The following is a 22,812-nucleotide window of genomic DNA, read 5'->3' as shown; positions in this document are numbered from 1 at the left end:
TGATGTCACAGCGTACATACACACATGTCTTGGAAGACACGTAATATAGGCAGTTGTGTTCTTGCCACATATCGACAATCTCAGCTGTCCAAGGCAGCCGTACAACAGCTTGTTATTAAAAGTCATGTAGTGTGGTTTACAAAGCATCAAATTTTGGTTACCTGAAGCACTGAGAGTAGCGTGGAGCCGTTCAGAACCAGGAACTGCAGGTTTGGTGAGTGGAAAAGTTCTGGTCCTAGATCTGCACTCTCACAGTATGGGTTGTCTTGGTTCTCACACACCTAGAAAACATGGACCATAGTGTCACGCTAGGAATACTCAAAAAATGTCTCATTCCCCTTCGGACAAACAAGTAATCATCATCATATACAGGACATCGTACCAGTGCCATACACACACACACACACACACACACACACACACACACACACACACACAGAGTAACAGTACCTGGCTGGACAGAGTGGCGGGTCCTCCAGACATAGGGTAATGCCCTAGATGGTTGACCAGGTGGGTGATAACTGTCCTGGCTGCGATGGAAACCAGGCCCTGCTGAATACGGCTACGAACTGCAGAAAGAAAAGCAAAACAAAGATAGAAGACAAGTATTTGGATCAGACAGCAGGCACCTGAAAGATAATTTCTAGTTTTTACTGTTGTGACGCCTGAAATGAAAACTCGTGAAATCCTATTTATTTTCTATTTTCTTTTCAAACTTTATCTTTTCTAATAAGCTTTTGAGAAAATAGAAAACATATTGCACTGCAGCTTTTCTTGGAGTTGGCTTTGGTCTGACTACATACTGATCTACATAACACAATAACTTAGATTTGCATCTAAAGGCCTCATATACAAAACTAAGTATTAAAATCATTGTTCCATGTTGGGCTAAAAGGTGTAACCGTTACTCTGAGTTGATATTTAGCTTCCAACTTAGAACAAAACTTCAGAAATTACCGTAAAAACAAGGAAGAGGTAAAAACACACATTTGGCTTGTACATAGTCTGCCCCATGCTGAGAAGAAGCCAATGCCATCACACACTGTGCTGCCAGCAGATCCTGGCTAATCAACATCATTACACATACACTGTGACAAACACACACACACTTTCAAACAGCTCCTTATTGACAGGGCTGGGTGTAGAGTACAGATATGTATTGACCAGACATTCTCGACGACTCCCTAAACCTCAGGAGAGCTCAGGAGGAGGAAGGAAAAAGGAACAGGAAAAAAAAAAGGAAAGGAAAATGAACGTGTAAGACTAAATCACAATAAAGAAGTGAAAGATAGAAGCAGAGATGAATGTTAAAAGTGAAGAAAAGAATATTAGCAGTGAAGACTAGAGGATGGAAGAGAGAAAAAGAGAAGAGAAGAAGCATGGTCTATCAGGGTGCTCCAGTCATTAGACTAGTCACTGTGTCCTGGTGGACCACAGCAGGGGACAATACACACTCTCACACGGATGCACACAGGTGCGCTTGGATACATACACATACACACACCTAACTTCTTCCATCTTTAGTGATTGGCAGTGGTTTGGTGACGGCGCTGGGTTTTGTGTTTGTGAGCGTGTGTGTCAGTATACTACTTTCCATGCATAGACGCATTATAGATTTAATGTAGATATGTTCCAGGTGATGTCTTGTATGTGGCATCTGTATGTAATATATTTCTGACGATATGAGTATTAAAAATACATATTTACATGCTTTCTTTCTGTGTGTTTTGCCATTGTACAATCAGCATGTTGTGTTGGTCCTGACTGGATCTAGCAGCATGACCATGTAGTCACAAACCCTCACACTCTACTAGATCATATAAAATCGACATAAAAACTTTGGTTATGGTACCAAATGATAGTCATAATGGCCCAGTAGTTGTATCCCTGGTGTTAGATAAAATACCTTCAGTGACTGGCTGTAGTTTGCTGGAGCGTTCAGAGTCCGGGCTGTGCAGCGGCTCTGGTTCTCTGAGGCTCTCTAACGGCAGGAACGGGTCGTAGTCTGGACTCAGCAGGTCTGACAGCTGCAGCGGGTAATACTTAGGGCTGTTGAAAGACTGAGCTCCATACACACACCCGTGCAACACCTAGAGAGATTTTTAGAAGACAGCGGATGCCGTTTAGTGAATGCTGTTTCACATTGGATTCCATTTAACCTCATTTATGCACTGCTGCTGATATTTCATTATGATAACTGATTTTCAACATGGGTGATGTTTTGGTGGAGGTGATAATGACATTACAATATGCAAGTGATTGTATGTGTGTGTGTGTGTGTTAGGGGCTATGTCACGATGACACAAGCACCCTTACGTACCTTATAAATACAGCTGAGCAAGGTCTTGGTAGGCTGGTCCTTGTCTGGAGGGCTTTGTGTTTGAACAGGTTGAAGGAGAGTCTTTGGAGGCAGAGCCATCACCCAGTCCAGCAGACACAACAGGAGGGACACTACCAGCTGCAACGCACACAGTCATAAAATTACTTCCCAGGCAAAACAACTAACATAGTGAGAAAATGTGAAAGACAATAATTGCTTGTGTGTGTGTGTGTGTGTGTGTGTGTGTGTGTTACCCTCTTATCCAGTTCATGAGGAGAGGACTCGGTAGAAGGCAGCAAGTATGTGATGGTGGCAATCAAAATCTGAGACAAAACAATCAAACAATTAGAAGAAAATATAACATTGCATTTGCAATTTAAATAAACATCAATTAAGAAAACCACAGAAGAACAGTAAGAACGAGGCTACATCCACACTAATACGTTTTCATTTCATAACGACGACTTAAAACGAAAACGATCTCCGTCCACACGAGCCTTTTAGCACTGTTTCAGAATTAATCCCCATCCTTACTAACATACCTGAAAACGCATATCACATGACCATTCATGTACACTGGGCACGTGCGTGCCGGTGTAACCATTGATAAAATGATCCCACCAGGCACTGGTGGAAAATAAAAAAAAAAGCAGGAAAGTCAATAAATCAGTCTGTATTGATGTATAAATGAATGTGGCTGATTCTTACAGTATCTGCTGTCCACAGCTGTTTACACTTTATGAAAAGCTTCTCCTTCAGTTCATTAGATCCCTGCAGCATCTGAAGGCAGCATGACTGATATGTTGATAAATCTGCAGCCTTTGAGAAGGGCCGTGCCAGAGTGCAGTGCTGTTATGCACGGCTGTTCACTGTGTTTACCTTCATTAAAATCACCTGAAAACAACACCGGGCTGCTACAGTATAACCACACACACACCTCTACACACATTAGACGGTTATAAGTCAATATTCTGCTTTTTGTGAAGGAGACGTTGGGTCAGCAGAGTTCATCAAAGCCTCTTTTCCAACTTTCTTTTTAGCTAAAGTAATGTCTCATGTTTTATCACTGAAACACATTGCAGTGCAAATGCTGTTGTGTAACATTAATAACCAAACTATGTGAGCATTTACGAGGCGAGATACATTAGAATTTTTGTTGAAATAGCATCAGTCTGATATAATCATATACCAAATCAATGTCTTTATTTTTTTATTTCTATCGTTATCATAGCAACTAAGTAATAAAAACAACTACTCCATCTGTCTTTGGCTGCAGATTTGTGGTGATGTGTGTTCATGTCGTGATGCTCTGACTCATCCAGACATTTCCTGAGGAATAACTTTCCGTTTGTTGAGCTGTCGTTATCGAGTTTAAGTGTGATTGGCACAGCTGTCTCAGAGCTATGAGAGCTGTGATGTGACTGACTGAGAGAGTATTTAATAATCACCACACCCACTGATTTATATCCACCTTCACTCAGCCCTTTTGCACATCGCGCTGCTGTACACACATGAACCAAAATAGCAGGTGTGCATAGAGACGCCCACACAGTCCGTGCGCCCCTGTGCTTGACATTTACTATTCAAATTTCATCTGAGGGTGCAAAATATTAAACTGAGGGTGCAGTGCATGCTTTTCCACCCTTGTAGAACTGGGCCTATCTGCGTCATTGTTTTCAAAAGTCTGTTTCCACCCGTCCAGACTAAAACGTGTCCCCTGAGTTTTCAAACTAAAACAGGGTCAGCCCAGTTTTCAAAAGTCCACATTTTAAGGGTTTGAAAACGCTGGAGTAGTGTGGACGCTAGGCGTAAATGTAACAAAAGCATTTGTAAAATGAAAGCATATTAGTGTGGAAAGGGCCTAAGAGAATCTGAGAACGTCTGCCCACCAAGAATGATTTAAGCCACCAGGATGAGTGGAAACGCTGATGGTGAGTTGACAATAACAAATCTGGGATCTAGAAACATAATGAACTGTACAATAATTTATGTCTCACCTCAACGATCTTCTTTGGAGTGTCAGGGGGGAATTTCAGAAGATGATCCACATGACTGATCAGAAGGTGAAGGATGTCTGACGCCACCAGTGCTACATTCTTATTGGGATACTGGGGGATGACATACACATTATTCATGTTAATTCAGTTTCTATGTATACAATCATATATTTGTCACCATACTTTAAAAAAATATATTTTAAATCTTATCTTAAATACGCATTACATGTTTAAATAATTTTTGGAACACAATAAAATACAAGTCAAAATATCTGCCATGAAAAAAGGTCTATTAGTGGAAAGGGAGAGAATTTACAGATTAGTAAAGCTCTAAACAGGATCATCATCTACAAAACAAAAAATGCTTCTGGATAAAATGAAGGAGGGATAGTAGGATGAGAAGGACAGCAGGAAGAAGTGGCTCTGCATGGAAATATGACAATCCCTCAAGCTTTGTGTGTATGTGTGTGATTGTGTGTGCATGTCACAGAGCCCATGGCTGAAGATACTGGCTGCTGCTATGAAGGCAAGAGATTCAAAAGTGGACAAGATGTGTGTATATGTGTGACTGTGTGACTGTGTGTTTGTGTGACACAGCTTGCAGCATTCCCCTTGGATTAGTCTCCTATCTGAAGGAGGACCAAACATATTGACAGTCCAGGGTTTGCTCCCAGGAGTGAGTGAATGCAAGTGTGTGTGTGTGTGTGTTGCTGTAGTGTCTTAGCGGGCCATTGGCTGCCGATACACAAGCTAGGGATTCCAAGGTGGAAAAGGTATGTGTGTGTGTGTGTTTGTTTCCATCTAGAGTCACTTGGCTAGAGATGAGACAGTACATGTTGGACAGTATTATTGTGATCCACAGGCCTCCCAGTCTAGTGGCCTGAAACAGACAACTGAGGCAATTTCACCAACACTAAAAATCATCTCCAACAATGTTTCCCACCATACTTTGGCTCCTCGCAGCCCGCCATGTTAAACACATGGAGATCCCAACTGTCCAGTTTTCAGCCAGTATTTTGGCGCATTTAAATGACCTTCATTTAAATTTTCACCGGCTACGGTACGTCCTCGCTCATTTCTACAGTTTTAGCCCCATGACTTGTGCCAGTGCTTTCCAATCAAAGACACTGGAACAACAACAGTTGTGAGCACTGGCAAATCATTTCAAGGAGTTTTTAAGTAGGATTCATTTTAACTCATACAACATGCTAACATGGCTAAATACAGTTGCTATTAAAATGTATAACCAACATTTAATTTTCACATAAACTGGTGCATTAGTCATTCAACTATTTGAAAGTCATATTTATATAATAAACTTGTTTAACTACATTAAGGACATGTTATTGTATTTAATCATATAGTGCCCTTTAGAATTAGCATTATGTTTCTGAAAGAGAAAAAGGAAGAGGAGCAGATGTTCAGACACTATGGTGTTGTGTAGATCAGTGTAGCAGGCAGCCAATCAGAGCTTGTTTGATTCAGATTCATTGCTTTGGTCTTATTTCACTGGATCACAGTCAGAGACAGAGCCTGTACGGTGGTCAGCAGGGACAAAGTTTGATGACCAGTCAGAGATCGTAATGTAGCTGATGATGTTATCCAACTGGTCTGACACTTACTGATTCATATTTCAAAGACCAATATCTGGACGGTGGTTGAAGCTCAAAAAGTAGAATTTCTGAGCCTGGACAGAAGATAATTGATGATGCCCTTTAAAACGGCACAGAGGTGTGTGACTGACCTTCAGAGTGACACAGATGACGTTGAGAGCATCCTTAATCTGTGGATGTTGAGTCCCATGAGACAACTCCTCACACAGCCAGATACCCAGACTGCACAGAGCCACACACCTAACAAACAAGTACAGTGTGAGTCAACAATTATACACACATAGAAAAAGACACACAAAGATCCACAAAAATACTGTGAACACGCTACTGAAGCAAACACTGTACACATGTATGTAAAAAAAAAAAAGAACCAACAAACAGAAAACCAGTATGTGAATACATACAGGTAGTCAGATGTTATGCTGTTTTACATAAAGATAATCAACCATTATCTTACACAGGTGGAGTCAATTAACAAACTGACTCTTGAGGTAACATGTTGCACTTGTTCAAATAAAAAAAAAAACACAAATACATGGAATATATATATATTTATACACTGTATATATATATTTTACATGTACATCTTTAAATATTATGCAATCCAATACAACACCATGACAAATTTTGACCTCAGAAATTACAACAGAGATGAGTCACATCCTCTCTAAGTTTCACAAAGGTGGTATTTATTGCAGGCTCATTCAACTGGATAGCATTACACGGTGTAGGGGTTTCTATATGAGCGATCACAGAGCAAATAAAGCTAATACTGAAGTGGCACAAGCACACGCACACACGCACACACACACACACACATGCACGCACACACACACACACACACACACACACACACACACACACACACACACACACACACACACACACACACACACACACACACACACACACACACACACACACACACACACACACACACACACACCTACCTGGCAGGAGCAGAGGGTTCGTCCCGGGCAGAAGTCAGGATGGTTTTGATAATGTGCTCCTGAAATACGAAGCATATTGAGAAACACAGTTAATTTATCTAACACAGTGCAAACCATCAGTGTTGAGTTGGGCTGTTATGTACACACTGTGAAACCTCTCACCTGTGTTAAGTTAACCTTTCCTTCGGGTTTGTTTAATGAAGAGACTTACTGAATGCTCAAACACTCCAACTGATTGTTTTTCAGATCATGAGAAAACTGATTCAAAGAATCACTTTATGAAACGTTAATATACATTATACACACGGCCTGCACTAAATATGGACACACAGTCACAGTACAGATGCATCTACACACACCCCCAGACACATTCACACACTCACTCATCTGGTCTCTTCAGTCAGTGTTAATGACCGCTTCGTGATTCAGAACAAGTTTCTGCCTTGTGAGGAACCAGTGAGCAGGCCTGAGATGCTGCCACGCATGGCATTAACTGTTTACACAGCAACAACAACAATAACAACATTACTCCCATAGCTCTAGACTGTTACAAGAATGACTGATGAGACATTAACCTATTAGTTTGGTTCTGAGACCCCCCAAGGAGAGCAGACGTGTGTTACAAGGTTTGGACTGACCTGGATTACACACAAAGTAGATAAAGTTTTGAGTAAGTGTTGGACCCTATGCTTTGCTAGATGTTAGTTTTAAAACATATGGACAGTGTTTCTGTGACAGAAGCATGATGACCTATCTCAGCTTGACTTACTGCTCTCTTGTGGATTGAGGTCTTCTTTTAAAAAAAAAAAGAAAAAAAGATCAGTGACCCCTCAAACCAGAACTACTATTAGTTACTTGAGTTTACCTTGACATCAGGGAACTTGGTAAGCACCACGTCGGCTGTGGTGGGATGGAGGGCTGGGAGTTCCCCATACAAGTTGGGAAAACACACCAGAGATCCAAGCAGGATCTGGGCCTCCACTCTCGGGGCCTGAGGGGGGGGGAGAAACCAGGAAGAAAAAAAAAACAGAAATGTGAATAGATAGATAGAGGAAATAAAAAAGAAAAATCTGATTTTCTAAGGACATTTTCTCTTGTTTACATTAAGTGATGAGCAGGCAGTGACTCTAGAAGCTGCAATGATGAAGTCCAGAATCAACATGGTGGCTCCAGGTAGACCGATACTGAAGAACCTGGGACTGCAGTGCTTGATGATGGTGTTCACAATGTCCTAGATTGAAAAAATAAATGAATCAATCACACTCCTATAGCTATAGCACATTTGTGCTCTCTGGTTTTTATCTGACTAAGTAGCAACTGATACAAGTACATATTTTGTGTATAAAGTGCTGCAAGAGGTAAACACACAGATTTAGGTGCCTTCTTGTAATTAAATCCTATTAACACTCCTATAGAAACTAACCAACTGGTTACTAATAGAATATGTTGTTTGCTCATGTATTGTATTCATATGGTTATTTAGAACCAGACTCGTGTTAATATTGTTGTGTCCTTTATAATACACACACACACACACACACACACACACACACTCTCTACCTGGTCTTGGTGCAGCAGTCCTTGGTGCATGATGTTGTAGAAGTGTGTAAGAAAGTCTGTGTTTGGGGAAACATCTTGCCGCCTCTTCATGATCCTGCAGATCAGCTTATAGGCATGAAGCTTCCCCTGCTTGTAACGCTCTGTCAGCTTGGTGGCCTGGTGGAAAATGCACATATATACATGTGCACAATAACAGATGAGATATACATACAGTATATAAGGAAGTTAAGCTGTTAACTGGCTTGTTTGTGGAGGTCTTCCTGTCTATGTGTGCGCTGAATTGTTATTTAGCAAACTCATTTCCATTGTTAAAAAGTATATTAAGGGACATTGAATAAAGTTAATATGACAGTATTAACTAACCCTTAATCTCATGTGTGGCTTCAATGTCATGAATATCAGAGGTCTTTTAGTGATCACTAGTCACACTTACCTTGAAGAGCCAGGGAGTGAGGATTCTCAGGGGTGGGATCAGAACAGGGGGCGGGGGAGACGACTGGTTGTCATGAGAAATGCCCAAATTATCTCTGATCTGAAAAAAAAAAGAAGTAATTTTTACTTACACAATCTTTATAGAAAGTGCTGTGTATTAATTGTGTGTACCAGTACGCACCTTTGCCAGGTTTTGCCACAGTTCACACAGGTAGTCGAAGACCTGAGCATGGATCTCGGGATCTTTGATGCTATTGACGTCCCCCAGGATACCCAGCATCCTCCGCCACATTACCGTGGCAACATCTGCGTGCCATCCAGTTAGAGAGCCACCTGCCATCACACTGCAGTCCTCACTGGGGAACTCACTCGTTTCTAGAATCAATCAATGAATCAATCAGCCTCTCGTTCACAACTGAGAGCTCAGTGGAAGAAAACAATGCGAAAGTAAGCCTACGTGTTTGAGTGTGTGAGTAAGTGAGTATTACCCAGGTCATCTGGAGTCTGTAGGACAGAGTTGTGGAGCTTCTGGTCCAGCTGTAGGTGTGTGTGTGAGTGGGAGTGTGTGCGATCTGTGTGCTCTGCAGTCAGTGTGGCAGGGGAGGGCGTCTGGGAACGAGAGCCCCCGAGGGAATGCATGGGAGACGCACTCTCAGAACCTAGACATAATAAGAGACACACGAAGAAGAGGAAAAAAGACATTTGAGCAACAACTTCCGGATACATCTGTGTAAAGATGGATTGTTTTACAGAAATATAGTTCTTCATAATGATTATATTATGAACATACCAGTCACAGTGACAGTGTGGCTAAGGCTGCTGGTTTCCGAGTCAATGTGAAGTGTCGTCAAACTTTCTACTTCGTGTTCTTCACAGGCCACGCCGCCTCCTAGGCTGTCCTGGTCCAGTGAGCTGCCTCGTCCACCTCCTCCTCCTCCTCCTCCTCCTCCTCCTCCAGATCCAACTCCACCTCCAGATGCTTCTGAGGTGAAAGTAAAATCTACAGAAAAACAATGTTGAACATTAATAATTATTTTGGGTTCCAGGGCTTTCTCTTTAGCAAGGTTTCCACATCAGGGCAATGAGATGTGCAATAATATGCCAAATGAAGTGTTTTTTCTGGTCTCACTTTAATATAAAATATATTTATATCCCATGACAGAAACTTACAGAGGTCAATCTATCAATTCAAATGTAAAAAAAAAAGCCAAATTTCAAAATTCCTGTGCCATGGTTTGTATGTATTAGGGGAAAAAACAATCGGTGTTTGTTCCTTACTATCAAACTTGCAGGTGGAGTATTGAAAGGCGTTAAAAGAGTCCGACTGGCTGTCTGAGCTGATGACATCAGAGCCGCTGGCACTGGCAGGTGACGTCCACTCAGAGGGAACCCCCGGATCATCAATAGGCCGGAGGTCATCTGTGGGTCGTGATCCAGGACTCTGACCAGCCTCCAGGAGCTCTGGCAGGTCCCTGGGAACCTCCAGACTGCCTGGGCTGCTGCCACGACGGCCCTGTGTATCAAGGAGAAAACAGTTGGGTTGTAAATGTACACTCAACATGCAAGTATGATATTTCTGGTAGCGAATGGAGACAGCAACAGACGTAGGAGATGAGACTAAAAACAGCTGCGACTGAGATGAAAGACATTTTCAAAGACTTTAAAATTGACTTAAAAAGGCAGCCAAGTCTGGGATGAATTGAAATGACCACATGGAAAACTGAAAATAGTGTCACAAGAGAAACTAAACATGCAGAAGTCATAAAAGGTAGGGCTGAATGTCAAAGTTTCCTCTATATCTCCACCTCTGTTGGTGTGTGTGTGTGTGTCTTATACTGACCGCTGTTCCTTTGGCCCTCAGTCTCTCCTGGATGAACTCATCCATGAGGTCAGAGAAGTTTGGGTTGCTGCTTCCCACATCAGTGGAGACTGGACGGGCCTTCTGGACCATCTCCTCTTTGTTGGCTAAGCATACACAAACACACATTAAGACATACACAGAGGCAGATGATAGTCAGTCAAAGATAGGAATAGGCACATGGACACACACACAGACTCGCACACACAAATGGATGAAGATCCACAGATGGACACGCAGACAGGTAAGATGTAGGAAGTGATAGACAGTGACAGATTCATACCTACACAGACAGCTCAAACCACACAAATCTGAGTAATAACCTTTAGGAATTTGTAAGATAATTATGTTATCAGTCTGATTTGCTGACAAAGTCTATTGCGGTAAATTATTTGTACTCCTCTAGATAATTATTTGCTGTATGTAGTGTCCTTGGGTTATGAGAAAGGTGCTTAATGTATTATTATTATTATTAATATAATAATGATATGGTGACATTTTGTTGTTAATTTTGCCTGTTTCACTTCCAAAGACGGAAGCTGTCAGAAACTGAGAGTGTTTTACACCCAACAGTATTTAAATGACTGTTGTTGATAGTTAAGTGATCAGGCATTATAATAAAATGTCACAATATCCACACAACAAACTGGAGTTTCCCTCTCTGAATTGTAAGAGCAGTCCTGATGTGTATGTACCGTAGGCCCTGAAATAAGCAAAAGACTGAGCGTTAAAAAAAACAAGCCACAACACAACAGGCAAACCCACCAGAAAAGCAATGCGGCAGTTAATTCACACCATGCACAAAGAGCGAGAGAGAGTATCACCTTGTTAGCATATCAGAGGCCCACATTAGTGCAGTTTTGTTACTATGAGTTATGTTGCTGTTAGCTTGGAGGCGATGTCAGTGATCAATGTGAGTTTATAAACTCTGATAGCAGAGAGCGTCCATCAACCCAAAGTCAGATGAGAGTAAATCTGTTGCCTACAGTATTAACCAACAAGTCTTTGATTCCTGAAATTCAGGCTGACAGAGTTGATAGAGCCAGGTTGCTTTCACAACCATGATCAGTGAAGCTTAAAAACAGAATGAAAATCTTGACTTTGCTGCCACCTAGTTGATGAAAATTTCACCTTACTGAACTTTTTTTTTTTTTTTTTAAAAACAAGATTTCAGACTGTAAACAACCACTTACGCCATGGCCTCTTACCACAAAACAAGACAGATTTATGTTCAAACTGCACTGCCTTACATCACTCAGGGAAGGTCATAACACGTGGACTGGTCATCTCACCACAGTGATCACATGGAGGGAACTGAGGTTGCCAGCAAACAAACTTACCAACAAAAAACAAAGTCCAAATTGTTGTTCTGGGGAACTTAGCTGATCTTCTCAAGCATTAACTGTTAACATTAACAATACTGTGTATCCACAACTAAAATGAGTTATTTAGATGTCTACTTCCAGCCTAGATGTTAAGCACCATGATGCTTTTCATATATACTTTTCGTGTATTATTCAACTGTAATGGTTATTTGCCATGACATCAATAGCAACAGGAGTGAGCTCCATTTATGACACAAAGGGCTGGTCTAAAAAATTCAGATGGCACTTGAACAAAGGTTCAGTAAATAAATGCTGACGTGTAAGCTGTATTCCACATTGGAATTACATCATAAATGGGTTGGTATTATGGTCCAAGTAGATGTTAGCTCACACTACAGTTCATTCACACAGCTTTTGTCCTCTTAAATGGCTTTACAAGCTTGAAAACTCATCTTTGCAGATCTGTGCAATAAAAATGTACAAGTACTGTATGTGCTCAGCCAATTAGGATGAGCTTACGTAACTACCCGGGATGTCTCTAGAAAGGGATATCACTGAAGATAATCTACTCTTTTTTCCCAAATGTTAGATGAATAAGAACTATGGATAGCCTTGTCTCAGCACTCCATCACACTAACTCCGAAAATAAGCCACACTGCCTGCCGGGCCACATCAGCATATATACTGGAAACAGCAATGGAAATATTTATCTATTATGTGGGGCTTCTATGGTGTTGTATATTGATGATGACTCCCTCAAACTCTGCAAAGCAATAGTTCATGCTTTCTTGCCGATCCACTAGACTTGCTCACTGCTGTCCTGTAAGCGCGATAGTTCAAAAATAGGTTTAGAAACACTGCAATGGGTCTTATTACAACTCTGATGGCATAGCGCATCAGAGCAGATCAGAGAACAGATAGGTGACTCTTGGATTACAAAGCAGCTACAATACTACTAAAAGCTTTAGTCTTTTGAAAAGAAGCACTTTTTCTTTCTTGCGTATTAAGCCAATCAGTTGACCTTAACAGTGACGTAGCTTGGTTAAATGTGGGGGTTATTGTAGTTCAGCAAAATAATCAGCTGCTGTGAGCAGGAAAATTAAGTACACCACAGCTCAAGCAGCTGTGCCAATGGAAAAAGGATGTACCGTTAAGCTTCCATGTCAATTCCTTTATGAGGACTTAAGAAATATACACATGGGATACATGGTTCCCTTTAACAGGAACAATTCCAATCTGGTTGAGTAAGCTCATTCTAATCAGCATAAACTGTGCATAAACTTTTTTAGTGCTGTGATCTGTGAAGTTGTGTGGTTAAACTTGTAGAGCCCTGATAGAAGGCTCCTGTGCTCACAGAACAAGGATTATGCATAAACATCAGCAGCCACAGAATTAAACTAGTTAAACACAAGGCCAGCTAGCCAGACAACCACACAACCACAGCCCATCATTTATGGCTTTAGTCTGCATGAACTACCAGATCACTGGGGTTGATAGAACTATACTTATAAAAATGTAAAAGTGAAGTTGCTGTCAAATTGTTGATCCACATTAATTATGTCAATGGTTAACAATCATTTCAGAATAATTTTGCCATCTACTGTGGCAAATCCCACACATCTAACACAAAAGTAGACAAACCAAAGAAACTTGCAAGCGGCTGGTAAGTGTCATTTGGCACAAGTCAGCGAGAAACACATCTGAATAAAGGTGAGGAAAAAAATGGCTGTGAAACAGTAATTCCACATCAAGACAGATTCAGATGATATGAATCACTGTGCTCAGGTCTAATTTTCAAGACAAAATAATTTAACCCTAATTCTGCAGTCTGCTAATCTCAAGAATTAGAATGAATAGAAATAGGGTATTTGCACTGCTGATTGAAACATGCCATTTACCAATCATCAGGCTTGATATTATCCTGCGGCAGTGTACAAGGCAAACAACCATACTAGATTGCTGATTTGAATATGTTTTCCTATCCATTTAAACTCTTTGTACATGCCACCATTATAAAGATGGCCATTCTCACATAAGGGCTTATGCTGCATTCTAGTGGTCTGAGTATGAACTACAGCAATATGTTTAAACTACATATATACATAGCAACTAGTGCTGACTCTTCTAAAATAATTCACATCACTGATTTACCTTTATAAACTCAATTTCATACCTACACATGTAGATGTAAAACACAAAGCTTTTAAAACAGAAAATGCCACAAAACATTTGGGGACTTTCTATAAGGTTTTATGTATAGCCACATCCATATTCTTTTATCTGTGCCTTATTTTATTCTGTGGACTGTTGTTTCCTTCTGTGTAGCTGTAAGGGGCCGGAGTCCGCGGAGGAGGCGAAGGAGGCACGCATGCAACATCGAGGTGAGAGAGGAGGAGGTGGAGAAGGGGGAAAGAAGGAGAAGAGGTTAAATTCCCACAGCCCCTGAGAAGGTAGAGGACAGGATGAGGAGGAGGAGGGGACCTCTGAGGTAGAGGAACAAGTGAGAAGGCATGGGGGGAGGGGGAGGGGGAGGAGGAGGAGGAGGAGGAGGAGGAGGAAGGGTGAGGGGTCCTCAACAGGAGGCAGGCTGGAGGAGGGGCTACGTTCAAGAGGAAACACATCAACAGGGAATTTGAATTTCAGTCCAGCAGCAAGATGATGAGTTTCAGCCAAAAAAAAAAAAAAAAAAAAAATCATTCCGTCATAACAAACCAGTTAAGAACAGCCAAAAAGGAAAAGAGAGTTGTTGATGTTTGTGTTTTGTGAGTATTTGTCTTTTCCGCAGTTTGTTGTTGGACTTTACTGGTGTTGTGCCCTTTGTGAGCGCTTCGTTCGTTGCGATCCTCACCTGGCGTGGTCGTCTTTCGTCCAAAGTAGCCCAGGACATGGGAGTAGAGGTCTCTTAGCGACGCGTCACCCATGGCAGCCCGGCCCTGTCGCTGTGGCGACGAGCCTTGGGATGACCCCTGACCTCGGGGCCGGGGCTTGGAGGACAGAGCGTGAACCACAGTCTTATACATGCCACCAAGAAGAGCCCCCTGGTGGTGCCGTGAGACAGTGCTGCCAGGCTCCTGGGAGCGTGAGCGGGAGGCCCGAGATCGTAAGGCAGAGCGTCCCAAACGGCCACGCACCCCCGACGACACACCAGAGGAACCTGAACTGCTTGGTAAGGCCTCTGAGTGAGCCTCAGGGCCCGGACTGGATCCCGCACAGGATCCAGGATGCTGCTGCTTGTCCTTGTCTCCTGCTCCAGTCCCAGCCCTGTTTTCCAGGCCTCCAGCACCTGCTATGCCCCCCGCCCCACTGTTATCTGTAACAGTCCCAGAGCCCGATCTCTCATGTGCCCCTACTCTATGGCCAATGCCTGCCACAGAGCCAAACTTACCTGCACCCCCTGCTCCCAGCTTTCCCCCTGACCCCGCCCCAGCTCCGGACCCCTGCCTCTCGCCAGCTGAGTGGCTATGAGTGTGGAAGTGACTGAGGCGGCGCAGCCTGGCTCTCCAGTGGGCCTCTTTACTCTCAAGGGGGTTGTGGAACTGAACAGACTCGGTCGAGGGCCGGAAGCTGACATGGACACCCCCAGAATGGTGCCTCTTGGCGCTACTACGGGACATCTTGGGCTTAGTTAGGTCAACAGGATGGGGAGTTTGAATTGGTTCAATGCTAGATTCTACTACGTTGTCTTGTCTGATTAAACTGGACCTATCGCTTGCAGCTGCTTCTTTATCATCCTTCTTCTCGTCTCCCAGTTCCCTTCGCATGTCACATTTTCCCTCCCACCCAGCTCCTCTTCCTGTATTTCCTCCCCTTTTCTCCTTCTCCCCAGTGTGTCTTTCTAAGCTGGCGCTTCCTTTAGCATTGGGTGACGGCCACTGACACTGCAACTCCAAACACTCATAGATGCTCCGCTGCTCTGTGTAACCCTCCTCTGTTGAATCAACGCTGCTGTGTCTCACTGATTTACTTACCTGCCTGTCCTCTGTCACAATCTGTCTCTCCTCTCCTCTCACCACCTTTCTTGCCTGTCCCATCTGTCCTGTGTATTCTATTTGTGTTCTAGCTATCCCGGTTTGCACTGGTACAGATGAAGGTACAGCATTGTTTTCTAATGCATGAGCAGGACTATCTCTCTCTCCTGTCTCCTCCTTCCTCTCAGCTCCTTTGTGAGTGAAATAGTCCCGAATAGAGGAGAATAAATCGTCCTCCTCTACCACAGCCCCTATTTCACCCTCCTCAGCATCGATTTCCTTTTCAGTAGAGAAGTTGAAGGCAGAATCCCAGTCGCTTACCCAATCAGAACTACAACCTCGGCTTTGAGAGCCAATCTGGTGCCAGAACTGGTCACATACACTACCATCATCTTGTCCCTCTGAGGTAGAGGAAACAACACCATTGGATAAGGTAAGAGGGGTGGGAGAGGAGGAGTGGAGGGGGTGTGGGAGTGGTTGAGCTGTGTGGCTATTGGCTGTGATTAAGGAAGTAGCTGTGGAGTGGTGGTGGTGGTGGTGGGGGTTCGGGATCAAACTGGGATCCCTCTGTGGGTCTTCACCTTTGACCCGCTCTGCGATGAAAGGCTCCATGATATCAGAGGCACTGCTGCTCCTTGCAAGGGAGGAAGGGCCCGGGGGATCCAGCTCACAAGCCACTGCCTGGAACACCTCAGAGCAGGAGGTGGGCGGGGCCTCGTCGCTCTGGGAAGAGTGTCTCATCCGAGACGGGCGGGACGTCAATGTGATTGGCGGGTCCTCGAGGTCTAGTAAATGAAGATAAATGAAGGGAGGTTAGAGGAGAGGTAAATGGGAATGCACACATATGTAAATACACATTTTACTAACATACACACACACACAGACATACACACATAAAATAACATAAAAAGATACATAAATCTGCAAACATAGTTTTCTCTCAAGTATGATCATTGTTCTATTTTGATGATCATGTTTTCTTAAGTGGCTAGACGAGATAACAAGACGCTATGTAAGAAAACACAAGAGTTTCCATTTTTTAAGTAAATAAGACTTAGAAAAAAAGACATTATAATACTGTCAAAGCTTAAGGGCATGGTCCTGAATGCCAAAATCTAATCTGTGGTCACAAATCAAATCATTATATCATGTTCATAAATTGGTTTAGCTTGGTGGGATAAAATCCAAACAGATATGCCATTGGTATTTATTAAGCTGGGATGTGGATCTTATCGGTCTCAGTATAAAAAGTTCTGAGATATAAATTTGAGCAGCATTTGTTTGGGTTATGACTTTTTGAGCATTATACATTTCAGTTTAACTCAATATTAGCAGTGGTCTGGGTAAAGCGAACCCTGCCTGCAAAGAAAAAAAACGTCTCTTGCTTTCTTTCACTCTTTAAATTTATACTTTAACAACACTCACAATTTGAGATCATTCAGGACGTTGGCCAATCTAATAGCAACTGACTCATAGTTACATAATGAGTAAAAATCTTATGAAATAATAGATTACACTAAGCAGGAAAAGTCATACCACTAAGGGCTTGGACACACTCCTTGCTCATAGATTTAACCCATAGTAGTCTATTTGGCAGATGGACCTGTTGGATCTCCACAAAAATGTACATGCGCGCACACACAATATCTAAGTAAAAGCACTTAAGCGGAGGATATGATCAAAGTAAAATCGTCAACATTGCCTACTGAACAGAAGGAGAGGAGTCAAATCAAATGCCATCCAAAGAATAAATGGCTTTAAAATAAATATCACAGAAAACCCCAGTGGTAGGAAGCTCCACAAGATGGGTGCAGAAACAAAGGGGAAATACTGTATGCTTGAAAAAGGGGAGAAAAGAGACAGAGTTAATGAAATGGCATAGGGAATATGCATGCAAGCAGGCAGACAAGCAAAAGATGCAGAGAAAGAAACCCGCAGACAGGAAAACATGCAAATCAGGTTTCATGCAAACATGAAAACAACAACAGAAACAGAGACAGTTACATTGTCTCCATCTACCTGTTAACATCAAATACTATGAAAATAAATGTATAGCAAAATCAAAATGTTAGATGCTGTTGTTCTTCAGTTTGTGCTTCAGATAAAAAATGGTTTATAGTCTCATAAATATACAAAAGCATACAAAGCACTTTTCAGTCAAAGTGCTTAATTGCTGCTGTTAATGACTTTGCTTTCAGCTAAACCTTCGCAGTTCAATCATTTCAACTTGAACAAAATTATTTTTCATGACATTTCCATTCTCTAGAGCAACGTTTACATCCCTCCTTCAACACCTATATATATATGGTGATGATGGTAGCATGAGACAACTAAACAACCTTGGAAAAAACCTCAACTCAAATTTTCCTCTATTTTTAAAATGACAAAAATCTCAAGTAGAGTGCTACAATATGCAGTTGTTCATCCATTGTCACATGCAAAATTTATGGAAATGCTGATGAGTTATCACACATGATGCATCGTTCGAGCATTTCTCACTAGTCGGCCTAGACACAGGTCAAAAAAAGGGAATGCTGTATGATTCTGGATGTACCACATGCAAACTGTTGCTCCAGTAATGCCAAAGAGGTAGGCAGAGAAATTGATAAGACACAGACGACAAGCATAAAGTTTGTTTGACAGACGTTTAAAGTTTTCTAGGCAGACAGCAGGCAGGCAGACAGGTAGTGCAAAGAGTGTGTACCTGCCAGCTGGTCGGCAAGGGGGGGTAGTAAAGGGTGGTGGTGGTGGAGGAGGACAGGAAGAGGCGGAGCCAGAGCAGGAGCACTCTTAGCACTGCGGATAAAGGCTGAGGACAGCAGAGAGTCCCCCGTAGAACAGCTACGCAGGGCTGAAGAGGTGGGAAGAAGAAGATAGAAAAGAAATAGAGGAAAAGGGGACGGGGGGGGGGGGAGGGGACGGGGGGGTGTGTGGGGTGAGGCAGAAGAGGAAAGCAATTAAGGAGCAGAGGCAAGAGAGAAAAGAAGGGCATTGTTGATGTGAGGTGAAAGGTAAGTGGGAGAAAAGTGGATGTATGGGTGAGGGTGGAATAGTAGAAGGAATGAAAATAAGGTGAGTGAAAAGAAAGACCAGAAAAGATGAAGAGATCATTGGTAGAGAAGAAGTAAAGAGGTTGCATTAAGTGGATGGAGTGTTGGGAGGAGAAGAATGAGCAAGAAAAATTGGTGAAAATTTTTTTTGAAAACACAAAGGGACAAAGAATAGAAAGGTATTTTGGGGAGAAAGTCAAGAAATGAGTGAAAAGACAGACAGGCCACAGGACAGTGTAGAAAAGAGGAAAATTCAAGGACAGACACAGAGGGCAGGAGACAGGGAAAGTGAAGGAGGAGTGAGACAGGGTTAGCTCTGGAGGAAAGACAGTGAGACAGTGAGAGGCAGGCAGCAGCTTGGCGCTCTGTACAGCTAAAATCTCCTCTCATGACCACAATACACAAGCTACTTATTTAGAGCTAGTCAGATACACTTAGCTTTCAATCACAACAAAATGACGGTGTCTGCAAGACCTGCAAGAATATTAGTTAGCATGAATGGACCCATTTCTCACAGAGAAAACACAGTGAGAAACTTTAAAGCTTCTACAAGTAATGCTAAACTGCATAAAATGCAATGTACAGACCCTGAGAGGCTGCTCAGCAGTGGTCTTTGTATTCAGGGTTATTAAATATACTACCGAGATATTTCTAGAGCCTACAGACACCCTGCCAACACTATTCTATCATTTGGTTGGCCTTATGGTATCTACAATGATTTTGTCATTTTTCACTTCACACAACGTATATCATAATTAAAAAATGGCAAACATGTAATTTAAGAAAATATATGTGTATGTCATATGGAGTGCTATTACTTTATTTGACTAATGTATAATATTACTATTTTAATTTTGGCAATACACCTATTAATATCTTATCGTGTGGTGTGACCATTTGTTTCACACCGATGGCCACAGTTGAAAGCTTGACATAAACAAGATTATGCTGGGGAGGAGGGATGACAGTAAGCATACACACAACTTCCTGTCAGGCAGACAGGCAGGAGGAGAAACAAAGAGGAGAGACAAAGTCAAGTCAAATAAAAGGGACTTGAGAAGAAAGAGGAGCTGTCTACAGTGCCCTGAGAAAAGACAGGATGCTAGTTTTTCACTATTATGCTCCCCTTCAACACTCACCTAGACACACATCTCAGCCAGTTTAAACAGGATACACAGAGCGACGTCTGGGAGTCTGTGCTATAAACATGACTGATACTGAACTGACTACTACCGAAGAAGTTAGGTTGAGGAGGACCGTCGTCTAAGAGAAGGGATACTGACCTACAGTCTTCTGGCGGACTATACTCCTGGCCTTTTCGATGCCTGGTGAGCCAGCGGTGGTGGCGCTTCGCTGCCTCATGGCTGCAGCCTGTCCTGGTTGGTCTCTGCTCCAGCCTTTAGAGAAGGAACGATCCACAATCTGCCGCTGGCCCTCTGAACCTATACCTACATAGTTGAGAGAGAATGTCTTGTACAGTACACATTCACCGGTTCTTATTTAAGGACGTATGCTACTCGCTGAGAGCTGCTAGCGAGTGTAAAGATGTGATGCATTTCTCTTTTCTTTCATGGTTTATTCTTTGCTATGTTTTGTAAATATTCCAATTCTCTTCATTCTTGTTTTGTTTCATATCAAACTGACATTTATATTGTTACAAATTTCATTCTGGTCACCTTTGAGAAGTTGTGTGGAATTGCTGGCAGCCAAAGGAGGAAACTCAATGTGTAAGCCTTTTACCTTTGACTTTTTGCACATTGGATATCAAACTAAGGATTATCATATTGTGTCAACAGATTGTAATTCCTTTGCAGCGTTGCAGTTGGCTCAGGGTTATATAATGTCAAAAACAGCTGGCTGCGTTTCAGATCCCCTGTTAGGAAGTTCTGCGTGCCTGCTGGCAATAAAGACCTCTAGTGACTGACCAACCTTTTCCTTTATGTTTCTTCTGTTTTTGTTCACTGAGTTTGTCCAGAGGCAGCTCGTTCAGATCAACACTGTACAGGTTCCTGGCCAACACCTAAGACATGGAGAAATACACACTGTTTGAACACTTTCTGAGTTTATTAACTAGTACTTGAAGGCAAAAAGCAGATATTTCATAAGCTGAGAGAATGGAAATATGCATCAGAAAGATTTCTGAATGTAATCTAGTCACAATAATGGCAGAGCATGTGAGAAATAGAATTAAAGTGAACACGGAAGCAGAATGATCAGGCATAAAAACAGGAAAGGAAGTGCTGCTTCCTTCATTTCACTAATTTTTTTCAGCATTTCACTACTTCACTAATGACCTTTTTATGTGCAGATGTTGTAGTAAGTCAGTGAATTAAAAAAACACTCAGTTGACTTGTTCTACATTCAATTTGTTAATTCAACAACTATTCACTTCTTAACATAAAGGTTGGAGGATAACATGATGAAAGTATAGTAACTTCCAGCACCTTGGTGAGGGTCTCCATGGTGAGTGACCACTCAGTCACCAGCTCCTCCCAGCAGGTAAGGGAGGAGAGGACGGAGAGGAGGTCATCCCACAGTTCTCTGCTGATGTAGACGTTCAAGTTCCCCTTAATCCAAGCTACTATCAGTGTCTGTACAGAGAGAAAGTGATGAAATAAAGAGATGCCATGTTAGGAAAGTACATTCCAGCTCCCTACTCATAAAAACAAAATACAAGTCAGCTGAGTCATACCTGTGCACTATCAAAATTCATTGTAGTATCCAGAAAAAACAGCATGTAGTTAAATGCTTTTTATGATTGTAGGACAACACATGCTCTTTACAATAAAACCACACTGTTGTGTAAGCAGAGCTTCCATTTATGTTTTAGAGTGCTATTGATTGTATTAGCATCACTGTTGTAGAAGATATGAAGGCAGCACAGATTAAAGGTAGATTAATTTGGGAGCCAAAGAGACAAAGATCATATTCAAATAAATTGCTCTTTAATTAGATGATTATATCACTCAGTCTACACTGATATAATGTGCTTTGGTATATTGTTTTGGGTAACATTATGTTTAGTATTTTAGAGCACTTCAAGCCAGGCATTTTTTTTTTTTTATAAGAGCAGAATATAAACAGTAATACAGTTTACTCCTGTCTACTGTGTACTCCCAACACACAAATAACACTGGAATACTGTACAAAACTTTAAGTTTGCAAATCATGAAGAATATATCTCCAGCTAGTGTCTAATAGTGATAGTACCTGAAAGATAGGTCCAGCCAATCTGCCTGACAGTGTGTTGTTCTTCTTGCCTGGAGGCATGATGGATGGAGGTCTTTTCATCACAGACTCTGTCACCCTCAGCAGAACCAGTAAGATCTGCTCCCTATGACCACCAAAAAACAAGCAGATATGACAACAGCTTTAATGACATAACACCACTGAAATGTATTTAGATGGCATTTCAGTTGGCAGTTTCATTGTGTCTACCGGTACAAGAAGTAAAATTTATTGTTTGTAACTGTGCAGTTCTTGTTTTTACCATGTTTTCTGGTCCATGGTCTCATGCATGACAAGGCTGCGGTAGATGTTTAAGACTCTCTTGCACATGTCGACATGCTCCTCTAAAAGGATCTTGATGTCGTTGGCTGGCTCCAGTAAGAAAACGTTAGAGGAGTGGGTGATAAAGACCTGAAGAGGAGACAAGCAGTTGGGATGTAAAATGGGTTTTTAAGCACAATTCTACAAGGTGGAGGAGGAACAGAAACAACAAATCTGCAACAATAAGATG

The 22,812-nt window shown here is 42.0% G+C and overlaps 1 protein-coding gene across 3 annotated transcripts in view; it reads right to left on the bottom strand.

Moving 5' to 3' along the window:
* ralgapa1 (Ral GTPase activating protein catalytic subunit alpha 1) overlaps positions 1–22,812 on the bottom strand; it is a 70,545-nt gene that overhangs the window by 37,398 nt on the left and 10,335 nt on the right. For 2 of the 3 annotated variants that reach the window (XM_042389473.1, XM_042389474.1), the window contains exons 13-35: positions 22,564–22,712; positions 22,284–22,407; positions 21,518–21,664; positions 21,003–21,093; positions 20,357–20,521; positions 14,904–16,808; positions 10,713–10,837; positions 10,151–10,385; positions 9,663–9,872; positions 9,361–9,531; positions 9,054–9,247; positions 8,874–8,972; positions 8,441–8,596; positions 7,983–8,111; positions 7,746–7,871; positions 6,881–6,939; positions 6,062–6,170; positions 4,318–4,428; positions 2,575–2,643; positions 2,321–2,458; positions 1,907–2,090; positions 451–569; positions 162–281 (exon numbers count right to left, since the gene is read on the bottom strand). In XM_042389473.1, the coding sequence (XP_042245407.1) occupies positions 162–281; positions 451–569; positions 1,907–2,090; positions 2,321–2,458; positions 2,575–2,643; positions 4,318–4,428; positions 6,062–6,170; positions 6,881–6,939; positions 7,746–7,871; positions 7,983–8,111; positions 8,441–8,596; positions 8,874–8,972; positions 9,054–9,247; positions 9,361–9,531; positions 9,663–9,872; positions 10,151–10,385; positions 10,713–10,837; positions 14,904–16,808; positions 20,357–20,521; positions 21,003–21,093; positions 21,518–21,664; positions 22,284–22,407; positions 22,564–22,712 (4,935 nt within the window). The remainder of the gene's footprint in view (positions 1–161; positions 282–450; positions 570–1,906; positions 2,091–2,320; positions 2,459–2,574; positions 2,644–4,317; positions 4,429–6,061; positions 6,171–6,880; positions 6,940–7,745; positions 7,872–7,982; positions 8,112–8,440; positions 8,597–8,873; positions 8,973–9,053; positions 9,248–9,360; positions 9,532–9,662; positions 9,873–10,150; positions 10,386–10,712; positions 10,838–14,903; positions 16,809–20,356; positions 20,522–21,002; positions 21,094–21,517; positions 21,665–22,283; positions 22,408–22,563; positions 22,713–22,812) is intronic. The other variant, XM_042389475.1, reaches the window with a different exon arrangement.

The sequence above is a fragment of the Thunnus maccoyii genome, chromosome 16 (assembly GCF_910596095.1).
Source record: "Thunnus maccoyii chromosome 16, fThuMac1.1, whole genome shotgun sequence".
NCBI classification, from domain to species: domain Eukaryota; kingdom Metazoa; phylum Chordata; class Actinopteri; order Scombriformes; family Scombridae; genus Thunnus; species Thunnus maccoyii.
Note: the sequence above shows the minus strand (reverse complement) of the source record. Positions and strands in the feature narration are given on the sequence as shown.